The sequence below is a fragment of the Gavialis gangeticus genome, unplaced genomic scaffold, assembly GCF_001723915.1.
Source record: "Gavialis gangeticus isolate Ggan-Ray unplaced genomic scaffold, GavGan_comp1, whole genome shotgun sequence".
Taxonomy (NCBI): domain Eukaryota; kingdom Metazoa; phylum Chordata; order Crocodylia; family Gavialidae; genus Gavialis; species Gavialis gangeticus.
Window position 1 is genome coordinate 49,773,222 of NW_017729025.1, and position 20,529 is coordinate 49,793,750.

Consider the following 20,529-nt stretch of genomic DNA (forward strand, 5'->3'; position numbering starts at 1 on the left):
GGGGGCTGTAGGTGTGTGTGTGTGGGTTGGAGCCTGGGGTTGGGAGGGGGAGAGGGCACACACCCTGGCAGGATGTGGGGCACTGTGAGTCAGGAGTGAGGGGCAGCAGCAGGGCTGGGGGGGCTGTGGCTTGGGAATGAGGGGCAGACACACAGACACAGACACATACACAGACACACAGACACACACACACACACACACACACACACACACACACAGCTCTGTTGCATGACTTGCCCCCGCCCTGAGGCCCCATTCACCCCAGCCACTGCCCCACTCCCTAGGGGACTTCAATCTGCCTTGTGATTTTTTTATGAGAGCTGGCATTACTGAGAATCAACCCTGATCCCAAGACTCTTGAGCACACATTTATCTTAGGTTACAAAGCTCCACAGCAAAACCTTTTTCACTGATATTAGTGTGCAAGTCAACCATTACTCCTTCCCTTATTTTTTACTGATAATCTGTAGGAGGCCTAATCAATAGAGAGGCCTAATCATAATTATTTTTTAAAACTGTTCCTCCTTTTTTTCCTACTCACAGCAGGGTTGGTCCACTATGCACGCCCAAAAATGCATCTTCGTCAATAACTTTCAGGTATTTGTTCTTATGCAGGTAGCTGCAAGAAGAAAAACAACATATACAGTTATCCAGTAACACAATCCGTATTACACGAAGAGGAAAGAGGATACACGAAGAGGAAAGGGGAATAAGAGCATCTTTCTGAACAAGAACAAGACAAGGTACTACAGGAATACAGAGTTCACATGTGGGCCATGTTCAAAATAAATTTGAACAACAGTCAACAGCTACCTGAGTGAACTGAGTTTGGTGGGTCTCAGTTTAACTGACAGTAGCACAGGTGTTCACAACACAAAAACTATCTCCTCTTGTAGAAACCTTCTTGGCAATCTCAGTAGATGCACCCAGAATTTAATGAAATTTATAATGATACTGAGCACCCACTCTAACCCTTAGAGACAGACCCTCCAGAGCACAGTGGAGGAAGAGATGGCAAGCACATTCTCTGGGTAGAGGATGTCAGTATCTAAGAATGGCACCTGTCTTGAACATTTAAAAACTCGGTTTTAAATTAGACTCTTTGTCACCGGCTACTTTATGTAAACTGTATATATATGTATATATATTGAATATATCATTTGAATACACATACATATATACATACAAATACATTCAAGCTATATCATACATCTACACTAGTGTGTGTGTGTATAAGTAAAGGCAGGGTATGTGTGTACATACATATACATGTTCTGTCACCTGTTTATATAAATAGTCCCTCTTCAAAACAAAACTACATACTTTCATTGATGTTTTTATTCATACACTTTTATTCATACACTAGCCAATTGCCTGTCACGAATGGCAGTCGGCTAGTGCAGGGAGCAGGGCAGGGAGGAGGGGGTGAAGCCAACCCTGCTGGCCTTGCCCCCCTGTCGTGGCCACCTCCAGGGAGCAGGGCAGGGGGGAGGAGGGGAGGCCAGCTGTCTTCTGTCAGTATGCTTCTTCGTGTTCTGATTGGTTGTTTGTCAGCCAATCAGAGCACAAATAAAGTGTTACAGACAGACAGACAGACAGTCGTAGGCTTTTATAATATGAGAATAGTTTAATATTACTTGGTCCTAATTCACAATTAAAGCTATCTTGTGTCTCTTCAGTTAAGGTCAGGGAAAGTAAAAAGCAAGAGAGAAAAAAGTAAAGGACTGGCTTCTGAAAACCACCCACCTCATTTTATTTGGAGAGAGAGTGAGAAAGAAGGCCAATCAGGCCACAGGAAGCTACCATGTGGGGAAAGATGTCACAAACTTCATCTGTCCTATTTTTATGAATTAGTAATAGGGAAATGTTAACCTCAGCAAGCTCTTCAGTTCACCTGCCAAGTCACATGTCAAAAGCAGTTCTGCCGTTTGCATGTTCATTTTAAAGCACAATCAATTATTTTACTTTTCATAAGGCCAATTAACAACCCTCAGCAAACAAGAACAAAATCCAAAAAGCTGTCTATATGTGTGCTCAGAGGTGCGGGGGGGAAAGGAGGAGGCACATTTTAATTAGAGTGGTTCTCGGATACCCACTCTAATTAAAATGGCTCACCATCACATGTGTTAAGTCCCCCCCCAACCACACACTTCAAAATGGCTGTGCGGGCACTTTAACTAAAGCTCATTCCACAAGGTTTAGTCAAAGCAATGCTGTGGCCATTTCGAAACACAGGGGGAGGCAGGGCTTGACAGTAAGGTGATGCTGGAGCGGTCTAATTAGAATGTGAATGAGTATGTCTACAGCCAGCCAACAAGACTTGCCATTCTGAGCAACGTCTTTCAGGAAAAAAAAAAGAGACAAAACCTCAGCTCCTCTTAAACACACATACACACCATACACCCCTGAGCAAGTGCCTGGCTGTGGTGGGGAGGGAACAGTTTAGATACCCCTAATACAGGGGCTGGCAAATACTTTGGGCAGAGGGCCGCTTACTGAGTTTTGTCAAGCCATTGAGGGCTGCATGACAGGCAGCCCAGGGCAGATAAATATTAATTTTCTAAATTTTTTAGGGGCCCTGCAGACCGGACAGAATGGCTTGGCAGGCTGCATCCGGCCCCCAGGCTGTATTTTGCCCACCCCTGGCCTACTATCACATCTGGGGAGGCAAATGACATTTGTGGACATAAATCAGGAGCTCCAGGAAACTGCCTCCTGTCCTTGGTTTGGACACCAGAATAAGTTTCAGCTGCCCTAAATTCTTTATTGCCAAAACAGGCTTCCCAAATATAGGTTAATTAACATGCCTACTGGAAGGTAATGTGTAAGGAATGAGAGGGAGGGGAGAAGGGTAAATGAATTTAGAGAAGATAAGAAAAAAGCCATTACTATGTCAACAATAAAATTAAGATCACAAAAGCAATGAGGAAACTCTCTCCTTGCTATGACAGCCCCAGTGGCAGGGCTGGGCTGGTGCTTGTCTGCTCAAGCACCAGCCCAGCCCTGCAAAGGTGCATATGAAAAATTAACCTTTGTTAGAACCTGAACGGAAGTTCCCTAAGGTGTTCTGCTCTAGAGAACCTTCAGCTAATAGCTGATTTATCAGGGGTTAATTTTTTTCTTGATTGGCCATTTTAAAAGTGCTCTGCAGCCATGAACATGTGTAGTGCTTTCAGGGGCCAGATTGTGCAAAAAATATAACTTATGTAAGTGCCCTGTGCTTCTTTGGCCGACAAAACACAAGCACACAGTAAGCCCTAGAACATTTCCTGCATTATTATTCAGGAGGTCTCAAGCTTGACCACACAGGGACATTCTGGAGTGGCTTCATCAACATATTTCCAGGTTTGGAGCAAGTGTATGGGAAGGGATGGGGAGGATATAATGGAGGAGGTATCCTAGCTGAGGCAGGCTGCTGCCTCATAGTAGATGTGCCCTAAAAGTCTTCAGCCACTTCTTCACTCTTTGCTGTTTCCCTCTTCCTTTTCTCCCTGCAAATCTAATATCAAGTATCTGTTAAAAAAGCAGAACTAAGTATTAATCAGAGACTTCAGTATTTTATCTGTAGTTGTGAGTGAAGCAAATGAGAACCTGTCTGTCCTAAGCAGTAGAAATTATTGTACCACCAAATAACTGCCTGTCCAATTTTGCAATACTTTCCTGTAACATATAAGCTACAATTGGGCATGAGAGTTGCAAGATAACAGTTCAGATCTGCCAAACAAACTACACAGAGTTTCAAACAGAGAGCCAACCAGAGACCAACGGGATACTCATAAAACTGCCTCAGTGAGGAGGAACTGCACTATTGTCTGCCAGTTTTAACGTACACAAGTCAAGTCCATCAAAATTCAGGATTTCGTGATACTAATTGATCTAAGTTATTTAAGCCCTTTATTTTGTTTAATAAATACCTGATTTACATGGAAAAGGAAGAGAACTTCCTTGCTAATTTCTGCTTTCGTAAGTGGATGTTTATGTATGGCTCACTTTTCATAGATTTTATAGACATTAGGGCTAGAAGGGACCTCAAGAGATCATCGGGTCCAGCCCCCTGCCCAAGGGGCAGGAGTTCAGCTGGGGTCAGATCACCCCAGCAAGATAAGCATCCAATTTTAGCTTCTTTTGACAGCTCCTTTTTGTTGCTTTATATCTTTTGCCTAAGTCTTCTTAGTGACATGTTTCTCAAGTGAAACTCCTCATGAGTGAAAAGAGAATTAGGGGCACAGACAGAAGTGTCAACTTTTGCCCGATCTGGCCATAGAAAGTGGTCTATAGCTGTGACCGAACACAAATGCATGGCTGCAGACAATTTCAAAAATAGCTGATCAGGTGAAAATCTGAACCCTCATTGCATGTACCACTGCATGTACCATTGCATGAGGGTTCAGACAAAGACATTTCAAAACATAGTGTCTTCTGTAACTTGTGTTTGTGTGGCCTCCCAGCCTGCCACTGTTTTCAGAATGGGAAGGGGGAAAGGGAGTGGAGGGAATTTGACCTGCTGAAGGGTATAGTGGGTATACTGGAGCCCTCCCGCTCCCATTGAGGTGGGGGGGCTCCAATTCCTGCACCCCACCACCCTCCAATGCCTCTGGGGAACCCCTAGAAGGAGCTCCCTCTGCTCCCTTCCCCCCCTTCCATTCTGAAGACAGGGACAGGCTGGGAGAGAGAAGCGCCTGTGGTTTGGGAAAACTGGCTGCAGGCTCACAGCCAGCTGCTAGATTTGCAATCCCCCTGGAACCAATGGTGAACTTCTGTTTGGTTGGGGCGGTCATTGTAACTCAGAACACTTTCTGTAAAGCACTCTCAGTTACAGTAGGGAGCTGCACTTCCGTCTGTAGCCTAAAAGACTCTGCTACCTTTCCCAGCCCTCCTTTCTCTCACTGTTATCTGTCATAGCTGACAGCACTCTCAGACTCACCAATCAGGCTCCTCATGGGTGCCTTTGTTGACTCCACCCTTTCCAGCTGCATGTATCCAGGCTGTATCTAAATAGTGCATTTTTTTTCCTCCACAAAAAATGTACTCTTTCTCTGTTCACACTGCTTACAATTCTTGTTAGGTTTCTCATCATTGCCTATTGTGATTACTTCAGCCACTTCTCTGGTATTCCTGACATCAATCCCTGGTCTGTTTGAAATATAATTTTTTTGAAAAATACCCTCCTGACTGTTCTGATTACATGTCCTAGACCTGGCTGAAAAATGATAAACCATTCTGAAGTTGTTTCTGTTTTACAGTGTTTAGGAGTTTTTTTCCCGCCAAACCTTTTTGTGAACTACTTTTCCAAAAATAATGATTTTTTTCCTACAGAGTGTAACAAAATGAATGTTCAGGTGTCCTCCCTCCTGATTTTTTCATTCTTTTCTTTTCATTTTTAATTTTGGTATTTTGAAAATTTGCCAATTTCTGAAAGATTACAGAGTGGCAATGCTGGAGTCATTTTGCCTTCTGCTACTCTAACTTTGCAGAGAGGTTTACAGGTTTGTAAAAGGAAAAGGAAAAAAAGAAAACAAAAAATGAATAAAATCAGCCTGCCAGCCAAGCCTGCTCTCCGCTCCATGCTGCGGAGGGGCTGGCTGAGGCATGAGGGTGCTTCAGTGCAGGGATAACCAGCAGGCAGCCCCAACCCTGAAGCACCCTTATGCCTCAGCCAGCCGGGGCAGTGTGTACACGTGCACTGTTGCAGAGTTTTTTTTACTCTGCAGCAGAATAGTACTTGTATTTACAGGTACAGGCAGTCCTCGGACTTATGACACAATTGGTCCTGAAAACTGCATCTTCAGTCAAAACGTTGTAACTCGGAACCAATTTTCTCATAAGAAACAATGTTATAAATGGGGGATTGGTTCCTGAACCAAGGTCCAATACCCCATTTTCACCAAAAATACCCCAGAATCTTGTACTTAATCAATTATAGAGTAACATAGCTATATTAATGTATTTATATTGTAAACAGCAATCATATTGATTTGGAAGGACTTCTTTGAGGTGACTTTGCTGGACTCTTTGAAGGGCTGTTGGTTGGTCTTTTTGAAGGGTTCTTGGCTGGAGTCTTCTCAGGAGTCTTGGCTGCAGGTTCTTCTGGAGTCTTGTCTGCTTTCTTAAAGAAAGTGTCCAAGGAAGTTTGGACAAATGTTCAGGGAGATGAGCAATGCAGCGAACTTGTTCGCTGGCATGGAGTCGCATCGGATCAAGCATTGTGAAGTTGAAACTGACATCATAAAGTTGAAACAGGGTGTCAATTTATAAACGATGTTAAGTGAAAAACGTTCTAAGTTGAGGACTGCCTGTACTATCCTGCTGCAGAGTAAATTAGTTTACTCCAGCCTAATAGGGGTGCACATGTTTTTGTTTATTTTCTGGGCAACCATTGATCTTACTGGATCATGGTGCATGCATGAGGGGTCACCCAGACTATTGATGCATATGCCTAGGCAGGAGTTTTGGAGGAGTGGAAGCTGCACAGATCTTCCATCCCCCCTTTAGGGCACTGAGACAGAATCTAAAGGTCAGACTGAGTCCAGATTTTTGGTGTCCCCATGGCTACATTTGTATAAACATCTGAGAATTGAACCCTGGTCTCCTGTAGAGCAGGCAAAGATTCTACCACTGAACCACAGGGGACTCCAGGGTGTATGTGAAGACACATGACATTTACTGCACAACTAATTAGTCTACTGCATAGTAAACATCTCATGTAGATGTGCCCTAAGAGATGGTGCTGAGGTGTGTTGAAACTAATTTTTGTTTCTGCCAACATCTATGCTCAGTTTGTCTGTACCCAGAAACCCTTGTATCTTTGTTTCATGCTGTCCTGATGCACATAATGCCTTTTGAAAAACTGATCTATAAAAGCACTTCCTTTTCATTTTCCAAATCCCTTCCCCAAATGTTGTCCTACAGACAGCAACAACTAAGAATGCCTAGGTGGTTGGGATCACTGACTAGTGTCATGTTCTAATTTTTTAAATATTCATTAAAAACCTAACTGTTTGCTCCTCATTTTGGTTGACTAGACAATGCAGGGGAAGCTTAGACTACTGTTGATTGTGCTACACCTATCCATGAATAAAGAAAAGAACCTGATACCTTCACTAGCACAAAACTCATTAAAAAAAGCAGGAAGGGTATAAGAAAGAATCACGTCACACAATAACACAGAGCTCTCTTATTAAAAAAATTACCCCTGGGAATTCCTTCCCAGAAGGTTTTAGAATAAAGTTAATGCCATAATTGCATTTCAATATTTTCCTCTGAAAGATCCTTTATGGCAAAACTATTGTTGACATCTAAGTAAAAATGTAACCAGGAGAGGTTTCATGACCTTTCTAGTGAGAATACTTCACTGGATAAGTATGTTTTCTTTTGATGGTATCACAGATTCTTTTTTACTTTCTGATTTTAAATTAAGTCTACAGAGCATATTAAAATAGGAAAAATAGAATGTGTCCCTGTTGTCTATAAATAAAATATAGATATTGAATTATTGTTGGTTTAAAACTTCCTATACATCATGCTTTCAACCAAGAGAAAACAATCATCACAGTGATCCAGAACCTTGATGCAGCTCAGGAGGGAGTGCAAGAAGTAGCTTTTGCATATCCCAGATTCAGGGCTGGTTTGTCCCAAGCTGGTTCCCTCTCATAACTTACAGCCACATTAAGGCTACATGGCATCTGTATATAGCCTTAAAGGCCAATCTTGCAGGCAGGGCTCTGCAGATTATAGGGAAACCTTAATAATTCCCTCTTTGCCCTAGACACTTCCTTTATTAGTAACTGGAACAGAGATGGTACAGAACCTGCTATGTAAGTTTTATTGGAGACTCCTCTTTAGCAAAGTGATCCTTTCATGGCTGATCATGGAATTTGCTGCCAGAACCTGACATCCATGTGGTCCAGTGCAGCTATACTGTTATCCATAATCTCAGCTAATATGTGAATAGGCTACATAATGGAACCACAGAAATAAATTCTTGAAAAAAATGACCAGAGAATGAAATGTGATATTGGTCAGTATTTACACCTGCAATGTAAGTTTGAAAGCAGGCAAAAATACTGCTACAGACCACCACACCAAGAGGAAAAGCTAGACTTGGGATTCTTGAGGCAGTTCTCAGAGGCTGTACAGTCTAGAGGTGTGGTTGTCATGGGGGACCTAAACTACCCTGACATCTGCTGGGAGAAGCAGTCAGCCAAATCCAACCATTCACATAGGTTCTTAACCTGCGTGCAGGACCTTCACCTAATGCAGGAGGTATATGGTCCCATTAGGGGGAATGCCTTACTGGACTTGGTGTTGGCTACGGGAGAGGACCTGGTAGGGGAGCTGCAGATTCGTGGTCACCTTGGGGACAGTGACCACCAATCAGCTGAATTCACCATATGGCGTAGGGTGGGGAAGATAACTAGTAGGGTGGAAGTGCTTGACTTTAGGAAGGCTAACTTCAGTGTGCTTAGGAGAATAGTCAATGATGCACTGCAGGATAAGAGTATTGGCGAGATGGGAGTCCAGGAAGGGTGGTTGTTTCTAAAGGAAGTGACCCTTTGGGCGCAGAGGAAGACTATCCCAGTACAAGGGAAAAGGGGGAAAGGAGACAAAAAACTTCCTTGGCTAAACAGGGAAATCCAGGGGAGCCTAAGGGCAAAAAAGAAGGCATATAGGCGGTGGAAGCAGGGGGAAGCTACCAAGGAGGAGTATACCCACTTGGCCTGCACTTGCAGGGAGGCAGTTAGAAAAGCCAAAGTAACTACAGAGCTGAGGCTGGCAACACAAGTTAAAGACAACAAAAAGGCTTTTTTAGGTATGTAGGGAGTAAAAGGAAGGTACAGGACAGCATAGGACCCCTACTGGACAAGAAGGAACAATTAGTGACAGACGGGGGGACAAGGATGAGCTGTTCAATGAGTTTTTTGCCTCGGTGTTCCTGAACAGGGCTCAAGATAAGTCTCCTAATGGATTCTTAGATGGGCATCAGAGGGACACCAGCCCACCAACTGTTGATGATGCTGACTTGGTGCAGAGTCACTTGGATGGACTGGATGTTCAAGTCAGCAGGCCCAGATGAGCTGCATCTGAGAGTATTAAAGGAACTGGCTGGTGTCATAGCAGAAGCACAGGCACGGCTGTTGGAGTGCTTGTGGTGCTCGGGTCAGTCCCGGAGGACTGGAAAAGGGCCAATGTGGTCCCTATTTTCAAGACGGAGAGGAAGGAGGATCCGAGTAATTATAGGCCAGTCAGCCTCACCACCATCTTTGGAAAGGAATTTGAAAAGACTATGAAGGATAATATTTGTGGGAGTCCAGCAGGAAAAATAATGCAGCAGGGAAACCAGCATGGATTCATAGCAGGCAGATCATGCCTGACCAATCTGGTTTCGTTTTATGACAGGGTCACAAAATGCTTAGATGCACATTCACGTAGAGGTGAATGTCTTTTTCTTGGATTTTGGCAAGGCCTTCGATATGGTGTCTCATCCCATTCTCATAAATAAATTAAGAGGCTGTGACATAGACGTTTACACGGTCTGGTGGGTGGCAAATTGGCTTAGCGGTCACACCCAGAGAGTGGCAATAAACAGGTCAGTATCAACATGGAAGGATGTGGGTAGTGGGGTCCCGCAGGGTTCAGTCCTTGGACCTGTACTCTTCAGTATCTTCATCAGTGACTTGGATGTGGGTGTGAAGTGTACTCTGTCCAAGTTTACTCTGGCCAATACTAAATTGTGGGACTAAATTGTGCACACTCTGGAGGGTAGGGAATGGTTAAAGGCAGACCTGGACAGGTGTAGAGTGCTGCACCTAGGGTGCAAAAATATCCAGCACACCTACTGGCTGGGAAGTGACTCTCTCAGCAGCACAGAAGCAGAAAGGGATCTCGGAGTCATAGTAGACTCCAAGATGAACATGAGTCATCAGTGTGACAAAATCAACAGCAAAGCTAACCGCACTTTATCATACATCAGCAGATGCATGACAAATAGATCCAAGTAGGTGATACTCCCCCTCTATGCAGCATTGGTCAGACCACAGTTGGAGTACTGCATCCAGTTCTGGGTGCCATGCTTCAAGAAGGATGTTGATAGACTTGAGAGGGTCCAGAGGAGGGCCACTCATATGGTTAGGGGCTTACAGGACAAGCCCTATGAGAGACTGAGGGACCTGAACCTCTTCAGCCTCTGCAAGAGAAGACTAAGAGGTGATCCTGTGGCTGCCTACAAATTAATTAGGGGGATGCTGCAAGGGATCGGAGATGCTCTGTTTACCAGGGCACTTCTTGGGGTAACAAGGAACAATGGTCACAAACTGACAGAGAGCAGATTTAGGCTAGATATCAGGGAAAACTTCATTGTAAGAGTGGCCAAAATTTGGAATGGGCTTCCAAGGGAGGTGGTGTTCTCCCCTACTTTGGGTGTCTTTAAGAGAAGACTGGACAGGCATCTGGCTGGGGTCATCTGACCCCAGCACTCTTTTCTGCCTAGGCAGGGGGTTGGACTTGATGATCTGTTCAGGTCCCTTTCGACCCTAGCATCTATGAATCTATGAGTAGCTTTAAAAAGGTTGGATAGATCAGGAGATTGATACTAAAAAAAGGAGTAATATACCTGTAGACAAATCTGGTCCAGATAATAACTGAACATCAGTTGCTCTCAAACAAATGTAGTGACTTAATCTGAAATGGCTTGGTATTTTTACTGGATGACTATTACTAGTTTTACACGACAATAGGATCCAATGTTCCCAGTTACGTTTGGTACCACATGCTGCACTCTGTAGACAGCCTGATATGGTAACCTTCCTCAAAGAGCATATGATTTAGTTCAGGGGAAAGCAATTATTTTGGCTGGAAGCCTGCTTAACGATGACACTAAGATGTGGGGAGAAGTGGGCATGCAGAAGGGAGGGACAGGCTGCAATTGGATCTGGACAGGTTATGGGGGTGGGCGGATAAGAATAAGATGGGATTCAATACTGACAAGTACAGGGTACAGCACCTAGGGAGAAAGAACCAGCAGCATACCTACAGGCTAAGGAACTGCCTTCTCATCAGCACAGAGGCAGAAAAGGATCTTGGAGTCATTATAGACTCCAAGATGAACATGGGCTGCCGATGTGGGGACGCAGTTAGGAAGGCTAACCGCACCTTGTTATGCATCCACAGATGCATCACGAGCAGGTCCAAGGAGGTGATCCTCCCCCTCTATGCGACACTGGTCAGGCCACAGTTGGAGTGCTGCATCCAGTTCTGAGCGCCGCACTTCAGGAGACATGTGGACAACATGGAGAGGGTCCAGAGGAGGCCACTCACATGATCCGGGGACAGCAGGGCAGACCCTACGAGAAGAGGCTACGAGACCTGAACCTGTTTAGCCTCCAGAAGAGAAGGCTGAGAGGGGATCTGGTGGCTGTCTATAAATTGGCCAAGGGAGACCAGCAGGCAATGGGAGAGTCCCTGTTCCCCCAAGAACTACTGGGAGTAACAAGGAATAATGGCCATAAGTTGACGGAGAGTAGATTCAGGCTAGATATCAGGAGGCACTACTTCACAGTCAGGGCGGCTAGGACCTGGAACCAACTTCCAAGGGAAGTGGTGCTTGCTCCTACCCTGGGGGTCTTTAAAAGGAGGCTAGATAGTCACCTACCCAGGGCTGCCCCAGCTTTCTTTCCTGCCCATGGCAGGGGGTTGGACTTGATGATCTGCTCAGGTCCCTTCCAACCCTACCAACTATGAAACTATGAGGTTTGGTGAGCTTTGGAGGGCTGCATCAGTAGCCTTGGCTTTTGACAGTTGCCCTGTCCCCTGGTTGCAAACTTGGGACTGGAAGTCCTGCCCCTAACCCCTGACCTCTGCCACAAGATGTCCCTCCCCTTGCTCCCTGGAAATACTCCTTTTGGGAGGGAGGGTTGCCATCTTCAAACCAGAAAAAAACCCAAACCACACACTAAAAATCAAGCACTTACTATAACATATTTTAATTTTATTACAAAAAGTATTTTTGTCATAATTTGTGTTTGTGTACTGTATACACGTGATTGCACAATAACTCAAAAATAAAATCTTAGTCTTGTATATTGTGTGTGGGGTGTGTGCATGTGTTTGGTGGGCTGTGGTGTCAGAGTGTGGGTGTGTGGCATTTGTGGGGTGTGAGGGAGGGTAGGGGGTGTGGGGACGCCCCCCACTTCCCCATGGCATGCAGCCCCCACAGGTGGTGGCAGCAGCAGCAGCAGCAGGCAAAGGCACTCAGGGTACTCATACCCAGTGCAGGTGCTGCCACCTGGAGACGCATGGCTCCACCCAGCACTGCACATGGGGGTGAGGAGCACAGCCCGGCCAGGTCGCTTCTATTGCCAGAACTCCCTGCTATGCATGTGCAACCCTCACACTCACGTACCACAGGAGGGAAGCTCCACATACTGGAGCTGTCTGCCTTTGCTGCTCCCTGCTGCACAGGTCCCGGGACTCTGTCAGAAGTGGAGGAGAGCCGCAGCCTCTGCTTCCCCATGGAGTCCTGGGACCTGTGTGGCAGGGAGCAGCAAAAGCAGCCAGCTCCAGGGCCATGCAAGTGCAGGAGTTGTATGTACATTGTGGGGAGCCCCAGCGACAGAGGCAGCCTGGTTGGGTGTGCAGCACTGGCTGGAGCCACGTGCTGCTGGGCACCAGTGCTTGCGCCGGGCACGAGCACCCCAAGTGCCCTGGCCTGGGGCTGCATGCCATGAGGAGAGTATGTGGGGCGGTCCCCACACCCACCAACCCTCCCTCACATCCACACCCTGTCCTCCTGAGCGCCACACTCTGGCCACATCCCTGAGTGCGGGCTTTGCGCTGCCACCAGCCCCAGCCTCATGCTCTGCATTCCCACCAAGCCATAGCTCCCCTGCTGCCCCTGCCCCTTGCCCTGGCCCTGCCCCTTCCCTACCTACGGCCCAGAGTGAGTGGGATACCAGGAAATCAGGCAGGTCCCTTGGTGGCTGCAGCAGTGGCAGCAGCAGTGGCAGCAGCAGCCTTGCCTGGAAGCTGCGTACTGGCTGGACCGGGCCCTTCTGCCCATGAAGGTGGGAGTGAGGCACAATAGAGTATGTAGGCAGAGGAGTAGGGTGTAGAGTGGGCACTTTTTCCCACCCTCGTGGGCAGAAGGGCTGTGTGGGGTACAATTGGTTGGTTGGTGCTGCGGGCCAGATGGAAGTGCCTGGTGGGCTGGATCCGGCCCATGGGCCATATTTTGCCCACCCTTGATTTAGTTTGAAGCAACAAAAAAGTGAGTGTAACAGTAGGAAAGCAAGTGAAAGGGAATGCAGGTAACAATTTTGAAATTATATATATCCATGAGTTAATGTTGAACCTTGATTATTTTAAGTAATTTAATTATTATTTTAATATAAATATGGGACAAAAGCAATAGCAGAAAGACATGCATAGGAGCAAGAAAAAGGAAGGAAAAATGAAGGAGAAAGAAAAGGATGGAGAGGCCCATGGAAAGCAGGGAGGAGTGAAGTTCATAGCAGAAGGATAGCTCAAAACAAACAGAGAGTCAGCAGAGAGGGACAAAATAAGTTCATGGTAAATGTGGCTTGCAGAATGTAGTCTGATGACATTGCTGGGGAGGGGACTACATATCCTCTGTGGCATGGCACATAACTGAGCTTGCAAGGGAACATCCTTTGCTACTGCCCATGCTGCACAGAATATGTGAATAAAAACAGAACCAGAGCTTTCATGGCTGTCAATATCCACAATCCACAAGTGCTAAAATACTCATGATAACCAATGTATTTCTGTTAAGGAAGTTTCCTGTCATTTACCAAGTGCCCTGCAGCTCCCTGAACTTCTATAGCAAATGACTGAGCAACAGCATTTGTGGTACTGTCATTAAATGCTCAATTAACTGTCTTAAAACCTTCATAATATTTTGCTTAAGTAGCTATGTGACCATTTACCTGGTCAAGATCCATGCTGGCTTTGGCAGTAGAAGGAACCTTTAAGCAAGAGGCAGAGATTTCACTTTCTGTAGTCCATTATCATATTTGAACTGCAGTGTATCTAACCAGTTTACAAAGAAGGCATATAGGCCTGACTCAAGAACACCCAAGTCAATGAAGGCAAAATACCTACCCAAAGACATACATATTTTTTCTCATGGTTTAGGACCAACCATATCTCCTATTAAAAGGCATCCATCATATTTCCAAATGTTTAGCTGTGCACCCCTCACTCCTCCTCTAGCATGTTGGGTAAAGGATTATTTTGCCTGACACTGTTCATGTGAGCTTTCCATCTTTCCCTTTATTAAAAGTGACTGTTAGCTGCACCTGTTCTGCTAATTTCTGCAAAGTATTGCCTTTTTTGCTTGAACATTTACTTCTGGGGGAAAGATGGTTTAAATGTTTGTTCAAGTGCCTAAATATATCTGAAACGTGCCTCTGCAAAGCTGGCTGAATGATTCAAATGCAGCGTGTACAGTCCCAAAATCTAATTACAACAACAAACACCAAAGGTCTGTTTTCTTTGGTGTGAAGTCACAGGGATCAGCTGTAATGCCTGGCTAAGCTTAGAGCCAAGATAAACAGTAGTGTGATGAAAACAAAATGATTACCTCATGACTGCTTGCGAACCAGTGCATCTCCTACTTTGCTGGCCCTTTCCTTCCCTCCTCTAACCTTCAACTCATGGACTAGAGTACGGCTGTCCAACTAGCACTCCCTAAATGATTAGCTCATGGCCAACAGGCTCCTACCTGGTTGCTCTTCCCCACCATCATGCCTACCATCCCATCTGTTGCTCCCTCCTTCAGCTTCTACTTTCTGCCCTAGCCCCTAGGGAGAGAGGGGTGGGAAAAGGAGGGTGGCACAGCCATTGAGACCTGGGAAACCCATTTGGGGGGTGGGGGGAAGGTCCAGGGGCCTGCAACCCACATGCAGCCCCTAGCCACTCAGATGTTGGACAACCCTGGACTACAGGATACATGAAAAATGCCACAAATAGATAAAGATTTCAGGCCTTGATCCACAGTCTGTTCAAGCTGCTTTGTACTGACATCAGTGGGTTTTAGCTCAGGACTTCAGAGCACAAGGATGAGGTCACAGCACTAGATGCTTGTTCACAGAAGGTGAGAGGCTGTATTCATAACAACTAGATCATTAAATTTGAACTTCATAGCCCCATTCTTTCTATTTTCCCCTCAGACTAGCCAAAAAACTTCACCCCATCTGATCAAAAACAGATTTAGCCGGAGTGATCCTGGCATTGGTGCCTGTCAGGATGAATAACTGTAACTCAGCCCATCCTTCTAGACTTCATTAGAAGACAGTGCATTAGTTGCATGCAAGTTTTCCATCAATAACTGTAGTCATAGATTCAGTTTAACATCATAGATGGACAATGGACAGTGGAAAGCTATTGGAGTTGTTACTGGGAAAAATATTTTTGATGTCTAAAACGGGGTCCCTTTGAATACACAGTATGAAATGAAGGTCAAAATTTGCTACCAAAGGCTAGGTGTGCAATGGTCCACATTAAAAAATTAAGGAGGGAGAGGTTCATGCAAAATGGCTCATGCAAGTTTACACCACACAAGCACACTTAAAACCCTCACATGCAGTCTCTGCAGCAGAGATGGCAAGGACAGAGCAGGCCAGATATTTGACATGGTTCCTCTGGCAGATTTGTAAGGAAATACAGGGGGAATTTTGACCTCCTGCTACCTGACCTGTACCTGCTCTGTGGCCACATAAACCTTAATGGCCAGTGTGGCAGCCAGGCCTCTGTGGATTATAGTTTTTGTCACTGATGCCTTTTAATAGTACTAAATTTACTGAAGAACAGTTAAAAATAAAAGTTGTTACTTGCACAGTCATTTAGGACTTGCATATGCAGTAGTAATGAGCTACTGTGCAGTCAGCATCTCATGTAGACATGGCCACTATCTGATAAGGTCAGAGAAGCTGGTTCTTTCTGTTAAACTGCTCTAGAGAAAAATGATGTTATATATGGCATACTTAGACTTCAGAGTGAACACTTCATTGATGTTACATCTAAGGCATGTCTATGTTGTTTCTCTGATGCTCTCAGAAGGATGCTCCTGAGCAGACCCTCCCCAACCATTTACATGTGCTAACCCAGGAATGTGAGTGTGAAGTCACTCGGGGGGGGGGAGCTTCTGCAGCTGCTTTTTAGACCTGAGTCTCAGGTATGCTTGAGAACACCCAGGGGGCATCCCCTAAAGTAGTTTTAGCTTTGCAATTCACAGTTTTTAAGGATATTGGTACTTTACGGGGATTATATGAAAGTAACCCTGTTGGCTGAAGACAGTAGTTCAGAAGCAAGAGCTCCTTGCAGTTGTACCACAGAGTTGTCTTCAGGTTATATCCTGTCCTTTAGTTTATAATATAGTAAAGTTAACTTGTTCCTTTAAACTGACTACAGTTTCTCTATTGAACCCACAAATGATGCATGAACGACTGAAAGCTTGCTTCTTGAAGACAAATGTAAAATGCCAACATGGACAGCAGTACTAGCACTCATATACTCCATACAGTAGTATGGGAGGCTCCACAAAAGACATGGCGATGAAACAAAGAACAAACCAAACCAAAAAAAGCAAACCAAATGAAGGTTTTGTATGTGCTCTTAATCACCGGAAAGATAAGTGTTGTAGCTCACAGACTGCACAGATTCAATCAAGACCACTATGTCAGGATTCAGTTCACCACATTTCACTTCTTAAGACTTCTCTGGACAGACACATTATCTGGAGTGCCAGCAAGGGAGACAGTACCATAGGCTAATGACAGCCAGTGTGACTCTGACTCAATATAATCCTGTCTACCTAAACTCTCATACTATCTGAGGTATTTACATGCCATATCATCATAAAAATCTTCCCATTTCATGAGAGATGCAAGTGAACCAGTATGAATAAAACAAGACCCATTCCTTAAATCTTCCATAAAATCATAAACTTTTTTGGAGATTCAGAAAGTTAGAATTTATTTGAAGAAAAGGATGCTGATTTTTTGCACTTCCCAGTTTAGAGCAAGATATGGCTTTAAAAAATTGAGCTAGTATGAGGAATTCTATTATAAAAAAATACTGTAACTTGGGTAGAAAAGGAATTACTGGAAATAATCATATGCATCCTAATTTATCTTTCTAAATATCCACAATCTCCCAGTAAAGACATTTCTATACTCGTGAGATTTCTAACTAGACTTCTTAGTCAAACCTCGGTTCATAGGAACCTTGGCATGCACTGTTAAAGTGAACAGAACCTCCAAAATCTTTTTAGATTTGCCTACTACTAGAGTAAATCAGGTAAATAATTCAGGTAAATAGAAAATGTGTGGGATGGGGAAATCGGGTACCTGAATATTAAGGAATTGTGCTAATGGGGGAGGGAGCAGTAATTAGACATGAAAAGTGGAAAATGTGGGGATGACCATTTTATTGCATTTTTTGGACCCATCCTTAATTTGTATAAGAGAAGACTGCTGCCTCTTTACTGATTTCAATGGCCTACTCCAATCCCTTCCTTCTGGGTAAGCAGTTTGCTTCAATGATTACAAAGCATTCTAGGTTGCTAGCATTACTCTTGTGAAAATAAAGTGTGCTTTCACTGAAACAGCTTAATTGTCTTAGAATCGTCTAAAAAAAGCCAAATGATTTGCTTTACTTATATAATGTTGTCATTCATGTCTCTGAGCCAGCAAGCTAATCAGAATTTACCCTAAATTTACCTAGCTTAACCTTACTTTTAAGTTTTCTATCAAATTATATCTTTGCATGCTACAAAGACTCTGTAAAGCGCACATTGCTTTTATTGGCTAGAACCATCAACCTTTCTCCACTCCTCAAAAATAACTAAAATAAAAAAACTATGCTAGATCTGTAATTTCTGTGTTTGAGAGCAATGGAGAAGCATGAAGCGCTCAGAAGAGTTTATTTTTCTGAAAGGAGAGGGAGGGTGTGATCTTGTACAGTCATTTTACAGCCCTCAAGTGAAATATCTCTTTTCCTAGCTCATTCCCATAAGTCTCTCTTTCTTGGAGAAAATAGCTTCAGACAAAAATAAACAACTAACCAAACTAAAAAAAATGCAAAATCAACAATTTATTTAGATTGTCTTAAGTAAATGCTCATTTCCATTCTTCGTCTTTTTTACTGTATTTACCTGAATATAGGATAAAGTCTGTCCCCCCAGTCAGCATGGGGGAAAAGGCATACAAGGGAACCTCAGCAAATACATTGTCTACCATTAAATTACTGCCAAAAACACTGTGTGCTCCATAATAGAAACCAACTATTATGTTGATTAAATGCAGCCAACACTGAGCATGACTGGGACACATGGCCTGTACTGGAAAAACATACTCATGGGAAACTTTTGTTTAAAATTATTTTTAAGGAAATTTTTTCGTGTCCCAGGTGAAATTAACCAGATCAGGTCCAAATCCATTTGAATCATGCCAGAACCATACATGGCTCTGATACCAGCAAATATCCTCCACCCCAGCCTGGGGCTTCAAATACTTCCAAATCCTTTGGCAGGCATCCTATGTGCAGACCCAAGCCTGGAGGCTTGGGGTTCAGATGCCCCCGAGTTTTGCTTGCCCTCAGCCGTATGGCCACAGGAGAAAGCTAGGGAGAAGTTTCCCAGGAACCTACCTTTTTTTTTTTAAAGGAAATTTTTTGTCCCCCAAGTCATATCAGCCAAATCAATTCCAAATTTGTGTGAGTCATTCAAGAACCATATGTGGCCCTGCTACCAGCAAGCATCCTCCACCCCAGCTTGGGGCTTCAGATATTTCCAAATCCTTTGGTGGGGATCCTATGTCCAGGCTCAAGCCCAGGAGCTTGGGGTTCAGATGCCTCCAAGTTTTGCTTACCCTCATCTGTATGGCCACAGAAGCAAGCTAGGGAGAAGTGTCCCATTTCCATAAAGTCAGGGTATAGCCCAGATCTTCCCACTGGAAGTGAATGTGGGAGGCTAACTATGCATTACCTTGGTCAGGGTACTACTCCCTGCCATGTTTGTGGTTTTCCCCTGCTAGTAGAAAAACCACCTTGGTGGTCATGTTATTTCCCCTGCCAGGAACCTGCCTCAAGGATAGACTAATCCAGTTCACCTGAATAAGATAGATGGTAGTGCCGACTGTACTTAGTCTCTTCAGCACCAACTCTTTTTCAAGTAATGGTGAGCCACTACATTCAATATGTTTTGATTTCCTCTTCATTCCCACAGTTGAGCTGTGTCTTTCCCATTTCCAGTGATTCCTGTTTTTTCATTAGCCTTAAATGTCTGGCAAACACCACCATATGGAGCCCCAAGCAGTTCACCCAGAATCTCTCTGTTATCACCTCTCTCCGCCTGTTGAATATGATTAGTGTAGCCCCAGTCTCCCGTGGAGCTGGACAAGATTGCCTTGCGCCTCATCTGCATATACATTTTTGGAGGATCCCATGACTCATGACAAGAACACCTGGTTCCAGTCATGAGTGAGGGGCTAATTAGCAAATGGCTCCTTTGCAGGGGGATCTGGAGTCCACACACATACTGAGCAGTGCTGAACTGTGGGGTCACATGGCTGTTGACACTGCTGGGGCCCAGCCCAATGACTATATGGTAAATCATGAGCCTTTTGGCTTTGGACTAATATTATGCAGAATTTACATTATATATATATAAGTAAGGACAAAAGTGCTGCTTAAAAGTGTGCTTATGGAGTATCTGTGTTAAAACTTGCAGCAGTTTCAAAAAATGGTCAAACGCATCAATTCTGGATGAACTAAATAATATGCAAATTACTATGGACATGTTTATTTCCAAGTCAGTGTTTTCAAATTTACCTCCCACTTCCATGTGTGCAGGGACAGCAGGCTCTGATAAGAGGGGAGGGGAGGGAGGGTGTTGGAAGGAGCTGCAGGGGAAGAAGTTGTGGGGACAGAGGACAAGGAGACTACCTGACCTCTCCAGTTTTATTTTCCCTGCTCTAGCAGTAAGAGGGGGACACATTCAAGGTAAACTTCCAATAACTAGATTTTATACCTGGAAAATTATAACAAATTTATAAATTTCCTATATACAGCATCTAATTATTGGGGGCTTATCTTATATTTGAGTAAATGTGGTAACAAGGATGCATATTATTATTACTATTCTTTTGCTGTGCCAGATGCAGACTAAAGGCTGTGAACACAAAAGGCTATGAATTCAAAGAACTTCCACTTCACCCTTGTGTCAAATTTAAAGCCATTAAAATACTTAACTGTGAAGATAACCCAAATAATGACAACCAGACAACTGACCCTTTGTGTTTTAATAAAGCTTATTTTCTCCTTGAAGGTGCTTAGATACTTAAAGCCTTATAAATGTGCTGTCAGCATATATAGCTAATACTGTATTTACTTGATTCCAAGATGAGCCCTCTGCTACACACACACATTTAACATGGTGGGGAGTGGGGGAAGCCCTGATCTTGGAATTGAGTATGAGGCAGCAAAGGGTCAGGCAGCTGCTGCATCTCCAACAAC

General features: G+C 44.3%; 1 protein-coding gene across 1 annotated transcript in view; it reads right to left on the reverse strand.

The window, feature by feature from the left end:
- TSHR (thyroid stimulating hormone receptor) overlaps nt 1–20,529 on the reverse strand; it is a 103,398-nt gene that overhangs the window by 27,616 nt on the left and 55,253 nt on the right. The window contains exon 7 of the mRNA XM_019518699.1: nt 542–619. Coding sequence (XP_019374244.1) covers nt 542–619 — 78 coding nt within the window. The remainder of the gene's footprint in view (nt 1–541; nt 620–20,529) is intronic.